The sequence below is a fragment of the Gossypium arboreum genome, chromosome 12, assembly GCF_025698485.1.
Source record: "Gossypium arboreum isolate Shixiya-1 chromosome 12, ASM2569848v2, whole genome shotgun sequence".
NCBI classification, from domain to species: Eukaryota; Viridiplantae; Streptophyta; class Magnoliopsida; order Malvales; family Malvaceae; genus Gossypium; species Gossypium arboreum.
In genome coordinates, this window is record NC_069081.1 from 34,328,448 (window position 1) to 34,348,136 (window position 19,689).

The 19,689-nt window shown below is 33.5% G+C and overlaps 2 protein-coding genes across 2 annotated transcripts; one reads left to right on the top strand and one right to left on the bottom strand.

The window, feature by feature from the left end:
* Window positions 1–2,006: 2,006 nt before the first annotated feature.
* On the bottom strand, window positions 2,007–3,952 carry LOC108477786 (uncharacterized). The gene is made up of 4 exons (XM_017780279.1): window positions 3,860–3,952; window positions 3,198–3,524; window positions 2,599–3,098; window positions 2,007–2,151 (listed from the first exon to the last, which is right to left on the bottom strand). Exons 1-4 carry the CDS (start codon window positions 3,950–3,952, stop codon window positions 2,007–2,009), a joined length of 1,065 nt encoding a protein of 354 aa, XP_017635768.1.
* Window positions 3,953–13,711: 9,759 nt separating this feature from the next.
* On the top strand, window positions 13,712–16,887 carry LOC108477214 (BTB/POZ domain-containing protein SR1IP1). The gene is made up of 5 exons (XM_017779693.2): window positions 13,712–14,362; window positions 14,460–14,529; window positions 14,732–15,346; window positions 15,430–15,969; window positions 16,175–16,887. The coding sequence occupies exons 1-5, from the start codon at window positions 14,265–14,267 to the stop codon at window positions 16,694–16,696; spliced, it is 1,845 nt and encodes a 614-aa protein (XP_017635182.1). The 5' UTR covers window positions 13,712–14,264; the 3' UTR covers window positions 16,697–16,887.
* Window positions 16,888–19,689: the final 2,802 nt, after the last annotated feature.

The following is a 19,689-nucleotide window of genomic DNA, read 5'->3' on the forward strand; positions in this document are numbered from 1 at the left end:
ATTTTCCCAACTACCTTGAAACTCAAGAACACAACATCTAAGCATATCTTTAAGTGTCTAAATTATTCTCTCGGCTTGTCCATCAATTTGTGGGTGGAAAGCAGTACTAAAATTTAGTTTCGTTCCCAAAGCCGCTTGCAACTTTTTCCAAAATCATGACGTAAATCTCAGATCTCTATCCGAAATAATCGGCAATGGCATACCATGAAGTCTAACAACCTCTGAAATGTACAAATTGGCTAACTTATCTAGAGAATAATCTGTGTGTACCGGTATAAAATGGGCCGATTTAGTCAATCTATAGACTATCACCCAAATAGTATCTCTCTTTCTTAGAGTCACTGGCAATCCAGTCAAGAAATCCATAGAGATCCGATCCCATTTCCACTTAGGGACAACAATAGGCTAGAGTAAATCGGAAGGTACTTGATGTTCAGTTTTAACCTGTTGACAAATCAAACATCTTGTCACAAATTCTAAGATATCCCTTTTCATACCATTCCACCAATAAACTTTCTTCAAGTCGTTGTACATCTTCGTACTTCCCAGATAAACTGACATACAACTATTATATGCCTCGTGTAAAATAGTCTGGATCAACTCGGCATTCTTCGGAACACAGATTCTTCCCAAAAATCCCAAGCATCCATCGGAGTCAATCTGAAAGTCGAGTTCACTGGTTGTTTCACACTAAACTTTCTTAGCTTGTAATTCCTCATCAGATTTTCGAGCTTCACAAATCTGACGGAGAAGAGTCGGCCTAGCTCACAATTCAGCTAAAATGGAACCATCATCATATAAGGTCATCTATGTATTCATTGCCCTCAAAGTGAATAGAGAATTCCTGCTCAAAGCGTCGGCGACCACATTCGCCTTTCCTGGATGGTAATCAATTATAAGCTCATAATCTTTTAACATTTCCAACCATCTTCGTTGTTTTAAATTCAAATCATTTTGAGTCATCAAATACTTGAGGTTTTTATGATCGGTAGAGACATGGCATTTTTCCCTGAATAAATAATGACACCAAATCTTCAAGGCAAACACTATAGAGGTCAATTCCAAATCATGAGTTAGATAATTCTTCTCATAAGGTTTCAGCTATCTCGAAGCATAGGCTACAACTTTTCCTTCTTGCATAAGCACACATCCTAGTCCATTCAAGGACGCATCGCTGTAGATTACAGATTCTTTCCCTGGTTCTAGTTGTACTAGCACTGGTACCTTGGTCAATAGCATTTTCAACTTTTCAAAGCTTTGTTGGTACTTTTCTATCCACTCAAACTTAACATCCTTTTGCAGCAGTCTCGTCATAGGAGTGGCTATCATAGAAAATCCTTTTACAAACCTTCGGTAATAACCGATTAAGCCCAAAAAGCTCCTAACTTCAGTTACATTCCTTGGAGGCTTCCATTCAACAATGGCAGAAATTTTACTATGATCAACTCGAATACCATCACTGGAAACAATGTGGCCTAAGAATCCAACTTCCTAAAGCCAAAACTCACTTTTACTGAACTTGGCATATAATTGCTTATCCCTCAAAGTCTGTAAAATGATCCTCAAATGTTCAGCATGTTCTATCTCATCTCTAGCGTAAATTAAAATGTCATCTATGAACACTACAACTTATCCAAGTATGGACGAAATATCCTATTCATCAAATCCATAAACACAGCCAGAGCATTCGTCAATCCAAAAGGCATAACAAGGAATTCATAGTGACCATACCTTGTCCTAAAAGTAGTCTTAGGTATGCCTGTCTCCTTAACTCGCAGCTGGTAATAACCGAACCTCAAGTCTATCTTGAAAAACCATGTTGCTCTTTTTAGCTGATCGAACAAATCATCAATTCTTGGAAATGAATATTTTTTCTTAACCGTTACCTTATTAAGTTACCGGTAATCAATACATAATCTCATGGAACCATCTTTCTTCTTTACGAATAACACGAGAGCACCCCAAGGTGAAAAATTGGGTCTTGCAGAGCCTTTGTGAACCAATTCTTACAACTGTGACTTTAATTCCCTTAACTCCATCAGAGCCATCCGATACGGATTGATAGAGATATGTGCAGACCCTGGCATTAACCCAATACCAAATTCAACTTCCCTAACCGGGGGTAAACCTGGCAATTCTTCCGGATCACATCTGCAAACTCACATACAACAGGCACTAATTCGACTTTCAACTTAGGTTCCTTTGTATTCAACACATAAGCCAGATATGCTTCATATCCTTGTTTTCATACATTTATGAGTGGTCATCAAAGAAATTACAATTGGCAAGCCACTAAGTTCATCTGATTCAACTCGAAGGACTTCACCATTCTCATGTCTCGATTCCATAACTTTTTATTTACAATATACTATAGCACCATGAAGTGTCAACCAATCCATACCCAAAATAACATTAAATTCATCAAACGGCAACAACATCAAGTCAGCTGGAAAACAAAGACCTTTAATCATCAAATGGCATTTCTTGCATACTTTATTGACTAAGACATGCTTGCCTAACGGGTTTGACACTCTAATCACAAATTCTGTAGACTCCACGGGTAAATTCAAGCTAGATGTCAATTTCATGCATGCATACGAATGTGTAGATCTTGGATCTATCAAAGCAATAACAACAGTGTCATAAAGAGAAAATGTGCCAGTGATCACGTCAGCCGATGATGCTTCTTCACGTGCTCGTATGGCATAGGCTCTAACCGAAGCCCTAGCGTCAGATTGTACTGTCGTCTCTCGTGTTACATTTTTGCTACTAGCTCCAGTACCGGTATTTTTCGAGGGGCTCGCCTTTGAAGCCGGACCACTCTGTCTTGCATTTTGAAATCTTTCGTTCGTCTCGGGACAATCCTTAATAAAGTGGTCTTGAGAACCACATCTATAACACGTCCCATCATTCCTCTTACATGAGCCCGGATGACTTGTTCCGCAGTATTCACACTCGGGTCGATGAGGTTTAACGTCTCCTACGCTAGCTACAGATGTAGCGTGAGTCCAGAAACCCGAACTTTGCTTCTTACGATTTACGTGGGAGTGTCCTGTCGATGCATAAGAACGAGAATACACATCTTTAGATTTCTTAGACTAAGTTGGGGCCAATCTATTCATCATTCTCTTTCGCATATCTCTAGCTTCTGACTCGACTTTCTTCTTCTTCCTTGTCAATTCTTCAGCCTTACATGCCCGTTCAACGAGCACAACAAACTCCTTTAGTTCAAGGATGCCCACTAACACCCTGATATCCTCATTAAGTCCATCCTCAAACCTCCTGCACATCTTAGCCTCAGTGGGCATGCATTCTTGGGCATACTTACTGAGCCGAACGAACTCTCGTTCATATTCGGTAACTGACATGCGGCCCTGTTTAAGTCCAAGAAATTCCTTACATTTTTGGTTGATAAACCTCTTGCTAAAATACTTCTTCCGGAATTCCTCCTGAAAGAAGTCCCAAGTAACCGCCTCCTTAGGTACAACCGAAATCAAAGTCTTCCACCAATGGTAGGCATCATCCTTCAACAATGAAATAGCACACTTCAAACACTCTTCTGGTGTACAAGACAGTTCATCGGACACTCGAATAGAATTCTCAAGCCAAAACTCAGCTCTCTCAGCATCATCCTCAGTGTTAGCTCTAAACTCATTTGCTCATTGTTTCCAAATCTTATCTACAGGAGTTTTAGAAAATCTCATAAAATCTATACCTCAGGGTATCACGGGTACAGGCTGAGGGTTCGGAGGGGGTGGAGGAGGTTGCGTCTAAGCGGCTGGGTTCGCACGGACGAACTCAGCATACCAATCATTCATCATTTGGAAGAAGGCCTCTCTAGCCTCCCCCATTGGCTCACGGTTACAGGTCTACTTTCTTCAGGCACCGTCCCTTGAGTGGGGGTTGGTGCATTGCTTTCTACGTCATCTGCTACAGCTCGGTCAGGATCCATTACTATATGAAAAACACAGTTTAATATCATCAAGAATCGTCGCACTATCACAATTTACGCATGACATGTATAGCTAGACATAGACACATGCTACGTAGTCCAAGAACTAACTAAACCGTAGCTCTGATACCAATAAATGTAACACCCCTTACCGTTATCCAATGCTGGGATAGGGTACAAGGCATTACCGGACTTAAACAGAACCAAACATACAAAATCGGGCTATAAAATTTCATTCAAACTAAAACGAACCAATTAAATTCAATTTGTCCCTATTATAGACCTACGAGGCCTAAAACATACATCATTCGTTGTCCGGGACTAAATCGAGAACTCATAGAAATTCTAAGAAAATTTTTTAGGTTAAAGCCTCACATGCCCTTGTGCTTGGGGACACGTCCATGTTTCACACCAGTGTGGAATTATTGGATTTATTTTCCAATTCGAACCACAGGGGTTTTCACACGACTGAGCACAGGCCCTTGTCCTTGGCCCGTGTTCCTCACACGGCCTGGGACATGCCCGTGTGGTAACCCTTGTGATTTTAGCGAGCATTCTATTTATGACGTCATCATACAAATTTGAGGCACACGGCCAAGTACACGCCCCTGGCCAGAGGCCGTGTCCTCCACACGGTTGAAACACACGGCTGTGTCTCTGCCCGTGTGTTTACTACCATGCATGTTAACCTAAAATTCAAGGTGCAAGGGACACACGGCCAAACGACATGCCCATAGGGCTAACCGTGTGTCACACACGGCCTAGACACATGCCCGTGTGTCTACCATGTGGACCATTTAGAGGTTACTCTCCAAGCCATTGGTCACCCTTAAACAATCATACACTTCTATATGTTCAATGGCATATCCCATGATATAGTTGGACACTTAAACATGCAACATTATAGCATCACTATGACCCATTTTCAACTAGTCCATTAGTGTTCACACAACCTCATCTTTTAGTCATTCCACACCAATCTCATGGTTTACCATATTCCTTATTATCAATCCTTTATGAGTGCTAAATCACGCAACCACATACAAGCAAATAAATAGTCATACATCAAACCAACACATACACATCTTAGAATGCATGCAAAGGTAAACTTAAGGATACATACCAATCATTAATATGGACCAAATCACATGGCCACATACAAAATAATCAATGCCCAAATGAGCCATTACACTTGGCTACTTCAACATGACACATATACACAAAATAGACAAGTTTTCTATACATGCCATGACTAAAATAATTGAACCCTTTTATACCCAAAATCATTGAAGATAGTGTGATCTGAGCTCCGAAGTCTCCCGATCCTTTGAGCTAGCTTGACGATCTAAAAAGGAGGGAAAAGAGAGGAGGGTAAGCTATAAAGCTTAGAAAGTACACATACAAATAATCTACATTTTTTGCAATTATTGATAATCTACGCATAATTAGTTATCTATTATGATACTTTTCATCATGTCATATGTATACTTACCTTCCATATTCATATGCACATGCTTATCCAAATACATATCTTTCATAATATCATCATATACTAATCCAAATACATATCTTTCATAATATCATCATATACTAAGTCCTCATAGGGTTTTAGTACATACCTGTGCCATCTTGCACACATATGGCTTACTTAAATTTTGCTTTTGGAATTCATATTACGTTACCCATTGAACACTTGGAATATGATTCAGACACACAGAAGAGATGCACAGAAGTGCCTGAACATAGCCTTGGCTACTTGACAGAAAGTGCATTAAAATGCCTCATATCACAGAATCACATGCCTCTCTCAACTAGGCTACTCAAAGAGCTAAGAGAGTATCCGAACACAACTCAGGATACCCAACACCCAGACCCTAGCATGTATCACATAATAAATGAGCTCATAACACACATGACTATCCTAATGACATGTCACTTATATCCTCAACTATTATTAAGGTTCAAACGGGATTTTAGACTTCCAGACCTTTACCAAACGTACTCACATAATGGTTTCTTTCACATGGCCAATGCCTCATAATCATATAGCAAAACAACAAAACATGTTATATTATCAGCATAGCCAAATAAGCATATTAAGCATACATATATCAATAAATCATTTAATAACAATAATTAATGTATTTATTTGCATATGTACTTACCTTGGTACAAAATATTAGAAATCGAGCCTAAACCTCGTAAACTTTGTTCTTTCCCCGATCAAGGCCCGTATCTCGATTCTCTTGATCTATAATACCAAATTTAGCTCGTTTAATACATACATTACTCAAAACGATCCAAAATTCATATGTGGGTAAAATTACTATTTTACCCCTATACTTTCATATATTTGCAATTTAGTCCCTAGGCTCGAATAATACAATGTATGGGATTTCTTAGTTACCCAAGCCTAGCCGAACATTTTTCATGTTCATAACAGCCCACATTTTCCTTCCTTTCACATTTTTCTACCCTCTTCTACAACTTTTACAAAATAGTCCTTAAAGCCCTTTTCATGAAAATTTACTTAGTAAAAGTTGTTTACCATCCTTTAAACTCTCATATCCTTCCATTAATCATCAAAACATAAGCTTATCATGCATGGATAAATTTCTAAACATGAACCCTAGCATGAAATATGGGTAGAAATAGAGAGAGCAAGTTACCGGGATTTCAAAAATACGAAGAACATTAAAAACGAGGCTTGAGAGCACTTACTATAGAGCTTGGAAAGCTTGAAAACCCTAGCTATGGAGAACCCTAAAATTTCGGCAACAATATGGAGAGAATGAGCTGATTTTTGACTTATTTTCCCTTCTTATTTCATTAATATACCAAATGACCAAAATGCCCCTAATGTCTTTCCTTCAAATTTTTTCATTCAAGTCCATTTTTGTCTAAAAACTTAGAAATTGGGAAAAATTTCTCTTTAAGGCCTCCTAATTAATAATCCAAAGCAATTTCATACAAATTGCTTCTAAAACACAAATTTTGCAACTTATTCAATTTGGTCCCTAATTTCCAATTGAACACCTTATACTTAGAATTTCTTCATGAAACTTTAACACATACATATATTCATATTCTAAACCTCATAAAAATCATAAAATCAATATTTTAACATTGGATTTGTGGTCCCGAAACCACTATTCCGACTAGGCCCTATTTTGAGATGTTACACATGTCATTTCAATGTCTTCATGTTGATGTAGAACTAATATTAGAAAACATGAAAGGTGTGTGCCACAGAACTTTAAAACTTTCATGCATCTATGATCAGCTTAGATAGTTAAGAATAATAAATATTGATAATTTAATATTTGGTTGTGTTTTGGTCCGCTCTGATAAGTTGGAGAAGTTGTTTTATGATCAAATTCGAACTTCCCATAAGGAACTACACTTCTTTATGAAAATAACCATTTCTTGAACTATGTATATTTAAATCGAATGATACATAAACCATTTGAACTACATTGCTTTACGAAAATGACTATATGTCAAGCTACAAGCTATCGGGTTGATTCAAAACCCATTTTGAAGAAAAATTAGTCAATATCAAAGACAACAATTTCAAACTTATCAAACTTTGTGAGTTTTAACTTAATATAAGAAATAACTAAAGTTATGTAGATATTAGGAACTTAATTCATAAAAATATTTATCTTGCATATATTATATTATATTACATTACATTATATACTTTGATACTACAAATAAAAATATATTCCTTAGTTCTAATAAATCTTTCGATAAAGTGATTCTAAATATATATATATATATTAAAAATTAAATTAATTAAATACTTAAAATAACATATGCCAGAGTTTAAAAAATTTTACAAAAATCCAACAACTACATTTTAATTGAGATAAAGGAAGTACTAAGTTTCTAGATTACAAATGTTAAAAGAAATCAAAATTCTTAACTTGGTATAATGAAAATAAGTTTGAAGGATTTTCCAGCACTATTTGATGAGAGATTGATTCAGATTAATTATGAGAATTAAAATAAAAGTGTAAATGTTTAAATTACGAAGAGTAAATTTAAAATTATAGGTTAAAAATTTTAAATTATAATTTATTGATTGAGTATTTATTTATCTTAAAAATAATTTAAATTTGAATCATCGTGGTATAAAAAATCATCTTAAGTTTAAACTTCTGCTTTAAAAATTGTACTATATAGCAAAATATTATAAAAATTTAGTTTAAGGTGTTCCAGGGACCCAACTAGAGGAAAAAAAAAAAAAACATAGCTCAAATCTCTTGGTTGGGTGTTTGGGCTATTCATCCAGTCGGGTAAGCTTTATCACTTTGCATAAGATATTTTAAATTCAAACAATATGGTTCGATTTATTAATTGATAATAGAAGTATATTGTTTGTTTCATTTAATTATAAATATATTAATATATTTTTAAAGAGTTAATATTTGATACAATATTAAAAAATATTTTAATTTTAGGAGTAGCATGCCATTTTTTTAATTCTTAACTTTTATTATACTTTAAATAAAAATATGACATCTTTTATAAAATAAATTTTCAATGTTAATTATTATTTAAAATAATAAAAGGAGTTATCCGATTAGCTTGCTTTCTGTCCGAGGAAAAATTGATCTGACACAGCGAAATTAGAATAATTTTTGTTTAATTTCAAGGATATGACAAAACATTGAAAAAAACAGAAAGTTATTCATCCTACCATCTGCCTGGACGAGATTACAATACTTTTTTTCTTCTAATTTCAAGTCAAATTTTAAAATATGATTACCTGATTCATTTTTTTTAAAATAAAAAAGTATAATATGCAATGAAAAAATATATATTTTTAAAAATAATAAAATACTTCATTTCTCTTAATAATTATTTAATTTATGGTAAAAAAAACCCCTCTCCTTGTTGTTTTATTTTCAAAATTTAACAATGTATGAAGCTGTTGGGAACTTAACCCCTTTGATGACGCTTTTATCCTTCCAAGTCTCATAAATTAATGGGTGTTGATTTTGCTTTCGACCTTTCTAATCACATGGTAGCTCTGTTATGAAGCTTTGGCGTGACTACCCTTAACTTGTGGAATTTTATTTTATTTTTTAGACCCCACCACCATCAACACCAAATAACATACAAGCGGCCATGCTGCTGGAATCCAAGACTTGATTTTCGTGTCTTTCTACCTTCTAGACTTGCTTGGCAATAATTAGATCCATGAATTTTGCTTGTACATAGTTTTGAAAAACATGACAAAACACCCAAAACCAAAACCTTGCTTATACAAAAGATGTTGGAATTTTGCTAGCTAGGGGTGCCTTTTTCATGCTTAAAATGGCCTCGTCACAGCTTCATCATTGTGTTTTCTATCTTATTTCTTATCGTACACATGTCACTCTTTTCTCTTTATTATTTTCTTTCACAAAGTGTAAGCCATCAGTTGAGGATACAAGTTACATGCCTTAACAATTTAAACGTAAATAAAAGATTTAACCATTGTTGTTTAAAATAATTATTTAAGTCCTTTATATATATGTATCTTTCATATAAAGCTAGGAAAATTTGACAACTGATCTGCTGGCAGTGCTTAAAAGCATCAGTTTCAGACTTGAGTAATTCCAAATTAATCATGAAATAAAGCTAGCTTACATACCAATTCATTTAAATATGTATAATTTTTATGAAGTATTTAGTAATTAATCCATTACAAACCGTGCACATGGGATGGGGACGACCTCTGATGTTCAAGGCTGTTGGCTCTAGCATAGATAGGTCTATATCCTTTTTTTTCTTTTTGAGGGGTTCACCATTATTTTTGTGGCTGAAAGTTGAAGCAAAATTTTATTTTCATGGAACTAAAGCGAATATGGAGACAGATGGTAGGTTGAGGTGACGGGTCCGATCAAATAAGTGGTGGGACTGTGGTGTTTGATGTAAACATTTTTCGCCTTTGTTTTTACAGGTTTATGTAAACATTTTCCTATCAAACTTGGTACCTCTCGCTTTTCTTTATGCAAACATTTTAAATCCCACCCGAGAACCATAATTCCTGGTGAATTCGTTGAGGATGCATGGAAGTATAACGAAGTAGGAGAAGGCAAAACAAAAGTGAGAGAAAGGGAGAAGAGAACCCTAGTGTCCATGAGAGCCTTGAACCTTGTATACTTTTATCCCTAGTCCCAAGGTACCAAGTTTCTATAGGAAGGTTAAAGGTAAGTGGTCAAGTGGTCTGCCGCTATAGGTCTAGATAAGGTGGTGTTATAACTTGTTTTCAATAACCTCTAACAAAATGTTATGATTGGAATCTAGCACAACACTTAATATATAACTGAGGCCCTCTTTAGCATCGAGCTGAAGAGTGCCTCTGAGGTTATGTCTAAACGGTATATTCAAGGTATATGTTAGGTTCATTGTTCAGTCTCATTAACTAAGGTGCAACACACTCTTACACATTTTAAAATTTAGTCATTTTACTTTAATTTAAGACATTAAATCTCTATAGTTGTAATGATTTAATAATTTTTGTTCAATTTATAACAACATCTAAATTTATCATTAATCATATAGGTGTGACAATTATAGAAGATGCAACAACTTTTTTTGCTTGCAAATGTTACATTTTTTTGTTAATTTTACTCTTATTTTGTAAAAGCATATAAAAATTTCAAAATAGTTTTTTTTCATATTGAATAAAGAACCTAAATAAAATTTTTAAAAATCATATATATATATTTAAAAATTCAATTAAAAATCTCTATAAAATAAAAATTAAAATTAAAATAATTTTAAAAATTCAAAAATATAAAAATATAAAAAGTTTCAACATTTTAAAAAGTATTATTTACTCCATTAATGATAATAAGGTCTCTCCAAATTTTGAGTTATTCATTTAACCCGTATGAAACTTGATTTGAACAAGTATGTTTTTTTATTTAATTAAGATAAATTATATATCATGTATATATTTATTTAAATATAATTATAAAATATATAAAATATTAGTGTAAAAATAATTTTAAATAATGATACATATTTTGAATCAATTTGAGTTAAATTTAAGAGTAAACCACACCATTAGTCATTAAATTGTGGGTTAATATTTTTTTTGTCATTTAACTAAAAACAATTTCAATTTGGTCACTATTGTTTTCAAGTTTTTTTTTTGTCACTAGATTGTAAAAATGACACTTTGTAGTTGGGATAATAAAATTTTAATCCTCCATTTTTATACTTTTGGCCAATTTGACTAATTAGATATAAAATGATAAAATTGATTTAAAATATTAAAAAATTTAAAAATTTAAAATTTATGCAAAAGTAAATAAAGTTGGAGAAAATGAGGGAAATTGTTTTAAACCCTACAAATTTTCTTTCTGTATTATTTATATAAAAATATCTAATACCCATTCCTTGAAACATTAAGCAAAGTTATTGATTCTTTATTTTTATCTCCTTTGTTTCTTGACATAGTCTTTTCGATATAAGAAAAGAAAAAAATTCATGATATAATTCATTTTTACAAATTGGGTTTTGAAAAATAAACTAAATAAAATGAATCGATTTGAGTTTGAAAAAGAAAATTTTGTGATACATTATATATTTTTTTGGGTAAAAGAATGTCATTAGAGGCAATTTCCCATGCCTTTGTAATTTTAATTCTGGATGTTCTTTAAGAGCATGGAACTCATCTTGAAGATATTGCTAATTTGATTTCGAGAAAAGCGAGGAAGTATGTAATGATCTAACTTTTTTATTTTGTTTTTAATTTGTTTTTCGATTCTATAGAATGATTTTTTATTTCCCATACATATTAGTATTTAAAAACAACATATTTGAGATTTTATTTTTCTAGGATTTTTATATAGAACTTTTGTTTTTAAAATAAATATGATTTTTTTTATAATTCTATATAGAATCATGGTCTAGTTGATAGAAAATAAAAAGTTAAGGACTAAAATTGTTATCATACCAAGTTAAAACGTGTCACTTAACAGTTAAGTGACAAAAAAAATCAAAAATGTTAATAGCCAAATTATAACTTTTTAATTAAATGACAAAACTAAAACTTAACTATAGTTTAATAACTAATAATACAATTTACCTTAAATTTAAATACTATATATATAAAGTTATTCAAATTACCCTACATATTTGAATTTTACGAAAATTTAATAATAAAGATGAAAATTCCAACATCAAATTCCTTAGGCACAAGCCACCACTCTTCTACTTTTCAAGTTTTTTTTTTAAATTTTTAATTTTAAAACTAATTTTATGTTTTCATTTTTGAATTTCAAATGGCTTTATAGCATTTTTCATATTTTTAATGATTTTTTGAAAATAAGAAAAAAATTATTTTTAAAATTTTTATGTATTTGGTTTTTGAATTTTGAATTTTAAAATATTTGCTAATACATTGTACAAAATAAAATAGTGCCATGTCAACAATAAAGTATATATGGATTATGATGCAAGATTTCACATTGATATCTAAAGGTTAAAAATTTTTGGAAAATTTTTACAATTTCAACTTTTAGGATCTTTATTGAAAATATGAAAAAATTATTTTTAAAATTTTTATATGCATTTTTGAAGAGTAATAATCAAATTAATAAAATCTTAAATGCTAGAGCTTAAAATTACTTTATTTTAGGCTTAAATCACAAAATGTTATCTAAACTATACCTATTTTCTCAAGTTGGTACTTAAATTAATTTTGGTTACAAGTGGTATTAAACTATACTATGTTACCAAATAAATAAATAAATAGCAACTTGAGAAAAAAAAAGTACAATTTAGGTACCATTTTATGATTTAAGTCTTTTTGTAAAATTGTCACATTGTCCGATTAATGACAAATTTAAATAGTATTATGAATTGAGTCAAAAATATTAAAATGTCTAGAACTATTCATAATATTTACATAACCCTTAAATAAATAAAAAAATACGTTTTCTTAGGAAGAAAATAATGTTGATGTGAACAAGGTGAAGAGTAGCTTAGTGTGTTGAAGTATAAGGAGAAAATAAATAAATTTCAAGAATTGAGCTGCATATTTGATGAAATAGCCGGGAATTATTAAAAGAAGGCATTTAATAACTTAAGCTTTTGCATTTCATGGTTAAATTACCCCGTTTTTAATGTGTAAAAGTTTCCAGTAGCTATGGTGCCCATTAGCATTAGTCCTTTTAACTTGATTGCACCAAGAGTCAAAATTTGATAGAATAACATAATAGTTGAGAAAATGGGACAATTGCCTGCAACTAAATACAAAAATCCTTTTAATGTTGGTATAACCAGAAAATCCAAAGGATGGGGCCGGGAATAGCTGTGAAATGGATATGAATTATAATCCCACTACTTCATATCAAATCTTACCATGGATTGGCGACCAAATCAACTATCAACGTTATGAAGGGGACCCTTAATTTAAATTGCGTAAAACAGATGATCACGCTTTTCATTAGTTTCTGAGAATTTCTACCCAACTTTAGCAAATATACACCCAGTTATCTGCTGCCTTCAAAATGTAGGGACAAACTGATCTCTTCTATCATTTTCCTACTGCTGCTGATTGGAGACTAGTTACAGTGGCGAACAAGTTGTCGCTCACATCACCAATTACACAAGGGCTAGACTTGGAATGTTAATATGATGACTACAAAAGTAGTCAAAAATGTTTTCTCCATTATTACACTGTAAAACAATATAAGAGTAACATATTTAAAAATAGTAAGAACATTAAATCTTTTAAATATCCTGTAAAAACTAAAACATAAAATTTTATCAGAGATAGATGGGAACATTTGTGGATGGGAATATTTCCCACTTACAAGCTTTCGACCTTTAGCCGCCAAGGAAGTTGGAGCCATCTCATCTCTATAACCCACACCACACGCTGTTAATCTTCATCTATCTTCTCATGCACTCACCTCATTTCATTCCACTATTACCAAAATTGCCACTCATTTTAAACCTTGTCCACCGTACACCCTGCCCTCTAGTTTCCTTGTGAGGCCTAGTTTTGGGAATTCCCCATTTCTGATGGCTTTTTTTGTAAGGCTGAAGTTAGATAATGCAGTTTCATTAGAGATTTAGAGAGATGATAGCTCCTGCTTCTGCTTCTCATTTAAACATTCAAGGCAAAAGAAGAAGAGACAAAACATTGAAGGAAATGACATGTTTTTGTTGCTTCCTTACAACCTTGTAAAGTTATAAGCATCGTGTCCGAATTTCTCTGTGCCAACTGCCAAGGTTCTCATTATCTATGGCTTGATGGAGATAGAGATAAGATCATGGTAAAATCAGTTGAGTGTGTTCCATGGTGGATTTTGTTAAGGAGGAGATTGCACCTACTAGTTTTAACATGTCATCTAAAAAGGAGCTTCTTTCCACAGCCATGAAGAGAACCAGCGAGTGGTATCAGTATTATTCCCTTTTCTTTCAGTAACAGGGATCATTTTTGATGAAGTGGCTGCTGAAGTTGATAACCTGATCTCTTTGTTGTTTTTTCCAGGATTTTCTCTCAGGAGATTCCCAGTGATGTCACTGTCCAAGTTGGAGGAGTTTCTTTCTCACTGCATAAGGTAGAAATCAAACACTTTAATTCATGTATTTCCATTTATCAGAATGACAAGCAGCCGTAGTGTTGTAACCATGGTCGCTAATCGGACACAGTTGATGTTTGTATTTATTTAGTACCATTTATAGACAAGTTGGCATCTATATTTTGTTGTATATATGGCAGAACCGTGCACTTTTTGAACTTATTTCCTACTTGAATTGCAGTTTCCATTAATATCTAAGTCTGGATACGTAAGAAAAGTTGTAACGGAATCCAATGATGCTGATCATTCAATCATAGAAATCCCCAATGTTCCAGGTGGAGCAGATTCATTTGAACTAGCAGCTAAATTCTGTTATGGGATAAATTTCGAGATAAGCAGCGAAAACATTGCCATGCTAAGATGTGCGGCCGAGTATCTCGAGATGACTGAGGACTATGCAGTCGGAAATCTTGTGGGAAGAACTGAAGCCTACTTGAATGAAGTGGCACTTAAGAGTCTAGCAGGAGCAGTTTCTGTGTTACATATGTCTGAAAGCCTCCTCCCTATTGCAGAGGAAGTTAAATTAGTGAGCCGGTGCATTGACGCAATCGCGTATTTAGCTTGCAAAGAGAGCCAGTTTTATATGTCTAGCAGGTCTGATAGTGGCAATGATGGTACCATTTCTTTGACAACCACTAACTCGAGATCAATTGTCGATTGGTGGGCTGAAGATTTAGCTGTTCTTCGAATCGACATCTTCCAACGGGTTCTTATTGCAATGGTAGCAAGAGGGTTTAAACAATATGATCTTGGTCCAGTGCTTATGCTTTATGCACAAAAGGCTCTTAGAGGTTTGGTGAGACACCCATACCAACATGATGGACTTCTTTACTAGATATATGTTTGATGTCTAAAGTGCAGACTCTTTTTTTCATGCAGGAAGTATTTGGAAAGGGGAGGAAGAAAATTGAGCCGCGACAAGAACACGAGAAAAGGGTTGTGTTGGAAACCATAGTGAGTCTTCTGCCTAGGGAGAAAAATGCGATGTCCGTAAGCTTTCTATCAGTGTTGCTTCGTGCAGCGATATACCTTGAAACAACTGTTGCTTGTCGACTTGATTTGGAGAGAAGGATGGCCTTGCAATTAGGACAGGCTGTTTTGGATGATCTCTTGATTCCTGCATATTCTGTTACCGGGGATACATTATTTGATGTGGACACCATGCAGCGGATCCTGACGAACTACGTTGAATATGAAACTGAAGGCCACCATTTTGGATACAAAGAAGATGATGAGTACATTTCTCCCCCACCAAGTGACATGGAAAGGGTGGGAAAGCTAATGGAGAGCTACCTAGCTGAAATAGCATCTGACCGTAATCTACCTATCTCGAAATTCATCGGTCTTGCTGAACTCATTCCGGAACAATCCAGGGTAACAGAGGATGGGATGTATAGAGCCATAGATATCTACCTCAAGGTACATAAATCTCCATCTTAAGAATCTGCTGCAACTTTATTCCAAGACTTTGTACACATAGCAGTAATGGTGATCTTGAAGCATTTGCATACAAGATAATATTACTACTATCAAGATTCACAACTTTTCAGTATAATTGTTAATGTTATGATCTTTTTGATCCACCATACATATATTCCTTCACTGATTTGATTACAATCAATAGGCCCACCCCACTATTACTGACATGGAGAGGAAGAAAGTTTGCAGTTTAATGGATTGCCAGAAACTCTCGAGGGAGGCCTGCGCGCATGCGGCTCAGAATGACCGTCTTCCAGTGCAGACCGTGGTTCAAGTCCTTTACCATGAGCAGCAACGCCTTCGAGATGTTATGAATGGAAGTGGAGATTCCCCTGCTGTCATTCCTTCCAAGGTGAATTTATACCCTACTGATGTCCATCCAGTTTCAGGTGAACTGTCCAGCTTGAAAAGAGAGAACCAGGACTTGAAACTAGAGCTAGTGAAAATGAAAATGAGACTGAAAGAAATAGAAAAATCAACATCAGCAAAAACTGCAGTAAGCAGTCCCATGGGAAGTATTACGCCATCATCTGATAAGCCTCCTTTGCCTAAAAAATCATTTATGAATTCAGTTTCCAAGAAACTCGGACGGCTTTATCCTTTCGTCCCTTCCAGTGCCAAAGGTCGAACAAGACCCAGCAAAGATAGGAGACACTCCATATCTTGACACCACATTGCTTTGCCTAAAAATCATTATTATTTTTTTTTGCGTGGGAAATTGTTTAGCGTCTGTGTTACTTGTAAGGCTCGAGAAAACTTGGAGCGCTCACCTCTCTTTTATTTTATGGGGTACCTTTCAATATCTGCTTCTTCTGTATGTTATTGCTGTAAATAATATCATCTTTATGTTTGATACCACATCACGGAGGTTTTTGCTGCCATTTGAAAGACTACTTTTCTTTAACTCTGTTCAACACATAACAAAGTGACTCCAACTCAAAATTTAACTTGATTCTTCAATTCTAGCCGCTCTATAAATTGAATTTCAACCCATTGCGAATTCTAAAAAATAAAAATAGCAAATCGTGACTGTTGGTTTTTATCAACGGTAAAATCAATTTTTTAAAAGAAGAAAGTAATATTACCCTTTTGCACTCCTGTATATCTTCCCAATCTCATTTCATTCTCAAGTTTATTTTCTCTTAATTTTCAATCTCAAATTTCTAACTAAATTTCATATTTTTTTAGTTACCAAATATTAATAATTTCGATTTTCATCATATCAAATTCCTTAAGTAACATAAATTTAATGTGTTTAAAATTTTTAGTAATATGTTTTAGTTGTTTGAATCTATTGTTATATTGTATTTAAGATGCCTTAAAAGAAAAATAATTTTTTATTTTAATAATATTATAAATTGAGAAATAATTTTTTATTTTAATAATATTATAAATTGAGAAATAATTTTTTTATTTTAATAATATTATAAATTGAGTTTAATTAACATTGCAGATTTTTAAAATGTCAACGACACTAATTCCTTTGGATCACACATGGGCACGCACACACGCGCGCGCGCGCACACACACACACACATATATATATATATACATAAATGATGCATATTTAGTAGACTTGTTCGTGTGCCAGGTCACTTAAAAAGTGGGAGGGTTAAGGTAAAACTATAGGCCTGAAAAATGAGTTTTGACAAAAAAATGCCCGTTTAGAAAACGGGTTAGGCCTTGGGTAAGATTTTTTGGCTCAGGTCCGACCCTGCTTGAATTTGAAAAAAAAACTGCTATTTTGCTGTTGTTTTCCCATTGTTTTGCTACCATTTCACTATTATATTGTTCCTATTTTTTTGTTATTGTTTGGATATTATATAACTCTTGTTTAATTGTTAATTTTACTATTATTTTAGAAACATTTGCTTGTTAAGTTGTACCTATCATAGTGTTATTTAAGTATAAAAACTTTTTTAAATTTAGGGTTAAATATAAAATTGCTACATGAACTTATCCGCTTCTCCCAGATTGGTACTTAAGGTTTTTTTTATCCCAGATTGATACCCGAACTTTTTTTCCGTCAACTAGTTTGGTACTTTTTTTAACGCCGTTAAATTTGAGATAGGTGGCAAAATAGGATTGTGACACGTGGCATGATTATGTCATAATCTATTTTTCTATTTCATTTTTTCTTTTCTTTTTTTTTCCTTTTTCCTTTTCTTTTATTCATTCTCGTTCCCATCTTATTTTTTTTTCTTTTCTTCTCCTCCTCATTTCTTTTCCAACCCTAGCAGCTGCCAGCATGCTCCACTCTGGCATTGTCACCGAAGTTTGTTCTTTGGTCCAAATAATGGTACCGATCAACTTTTTCCTCTTGCTCTTTCATTTCCTCTAATTTTTTTCACTGAGAACTCTTTGAAATCCTGTTGGGTTTCTCCTCCTCTTGTCACCTTGCTCCGATGTCGTCATAACCTATTTCAGTGTCATCACCTATCAGAGAAGCACCGAACGACTTTTCTTTCTCTCCTGCTTCTGCTCCTCTTCTTTTCTACTTCATTTTTTGTTTTTAAAACCCCTGGTTGTTGCTACTCTCATCGTTGTTGTTGTTTGATAAGCCATGGTCAAATCAGGTTTGCCTGAACCTGTTAAACAACTTAAGATTTTGAAATAAGTCCACTTTCTGTTTCTGGGTCTACCATTTTATATGCACTTGTGTTATTTTGTGGAGATTAGATCTACTAGTGACATTCTGGTACCAGGAAGCTTGAAATGATCCCTTTGTAGGTTAAGTTTTTCAAAGGGGTGGAATTGCTAATAAAATCTAGAAAGATTACAAGTAGTTTTGTGAATTGGATCGGTTTAATTGGTTTAATTTTCTTGTCATTTTCTTAAGTTTTGGTTGCTATTATGAACATATTTTGTTTGTTCGTACTATCCTCCAACAATGGCTCTATTGGTATCTAGATTGCTTTGACCATTTTTATGAGTTTGTGTGTGTTTGCTAGTTTTTTGAGGTAATATAGTTCATTTATGATTTCATTTATTTTTTATGGTGTTTTCCTATCAGTAAAATAGAAAATTTCATTTTTTTTTTAAATTTGGGAAAGTTCTGTATGATTCTAACACTTTCTCATTAACATTGTCCTGCATAATAGGTACTGGCATAGGGCCTTGGAGTTTTCTTCGAAGCTAATTGCTACAACCCAACATTTTTCAGAGTGGGGTGGAATTGCTGATAAAATCTGGAAAGATTACAAGTAGATTTGTGAATTTGATCAGTTTAATTGATTTTGGTGTGATTATGTTTAGAGTTCGGATGGTTCGGATTTACAATTTAATTTTCTTGTGGTTCGAATTTTTACATAATTTAATCAGATTTAAGTCACTTCATATTTACAGTTGCGTCAAACTTAGAAATGTTGAATGAACTTGGAAATGTTGAATGAATTCAAAAAAGAAAAAGAAAAAGTGACAAGAGGAAGAAAGAATAAGAAAGGAATACTTGGAAAAATAAGATAATAAGAAAAAAAAAACTAACGTAGAAATGTTCTTAAATTTCTTTTCAAAGAAACCTAGAAATATTGATTGAACCCAAAAAAGAAAAAAGGCGAAGTGACAAGAGAAAGAAGGAAGAAGAAGGGAATACCGGGAAAAAAAGGGAAATATTTTTAAAAATATTTTTATTAATTTTTAATATATTTTTTAAATTATGAC

Coding starts and splice junctions, on each gene's coding strand:
- LOC108477786 (XM_017780279.1), bottom strand. CDS start 3,952: ATGGATCCTGACCGAGCTGTAGCAGATGACGTAGAAAGCAATGCACCA. Junction 3,525..3,859: donor AAGAAAGTAGACCTGTAACC/GTGAGCCAATGG, acceptor TCATTGTTGAAG/GATGATGCCTACCATTGGTG. Junction 3,099..3,197: donor TTGTTGTGCTCGTTGAACGG/GCATGTAAGGCT, acceptor GCCCCAACTTAG/TCTAAGAAATCTAAAGATGT.
- LOC108477214 (XM_017779693.2), top strand. CDS start 14,265: ATGGTGGATTTTGTTAAGGAGGAGATTGCACCTACTAGTTTTAACATG. Junction 14,530..14,731: donor TTTCTTTCTCACTGCATAAG/GTAGAAATCAAA, acceptor CTTGAATTGCAG/TTTCCATTAATATCTAAGTC. Junction 15,970..16,174: donor CCATAGATATCTACCTCAAG/GTACATAAATCT, acceptor TACAATCAATAG/GCCCACCCCACTATTACTGA.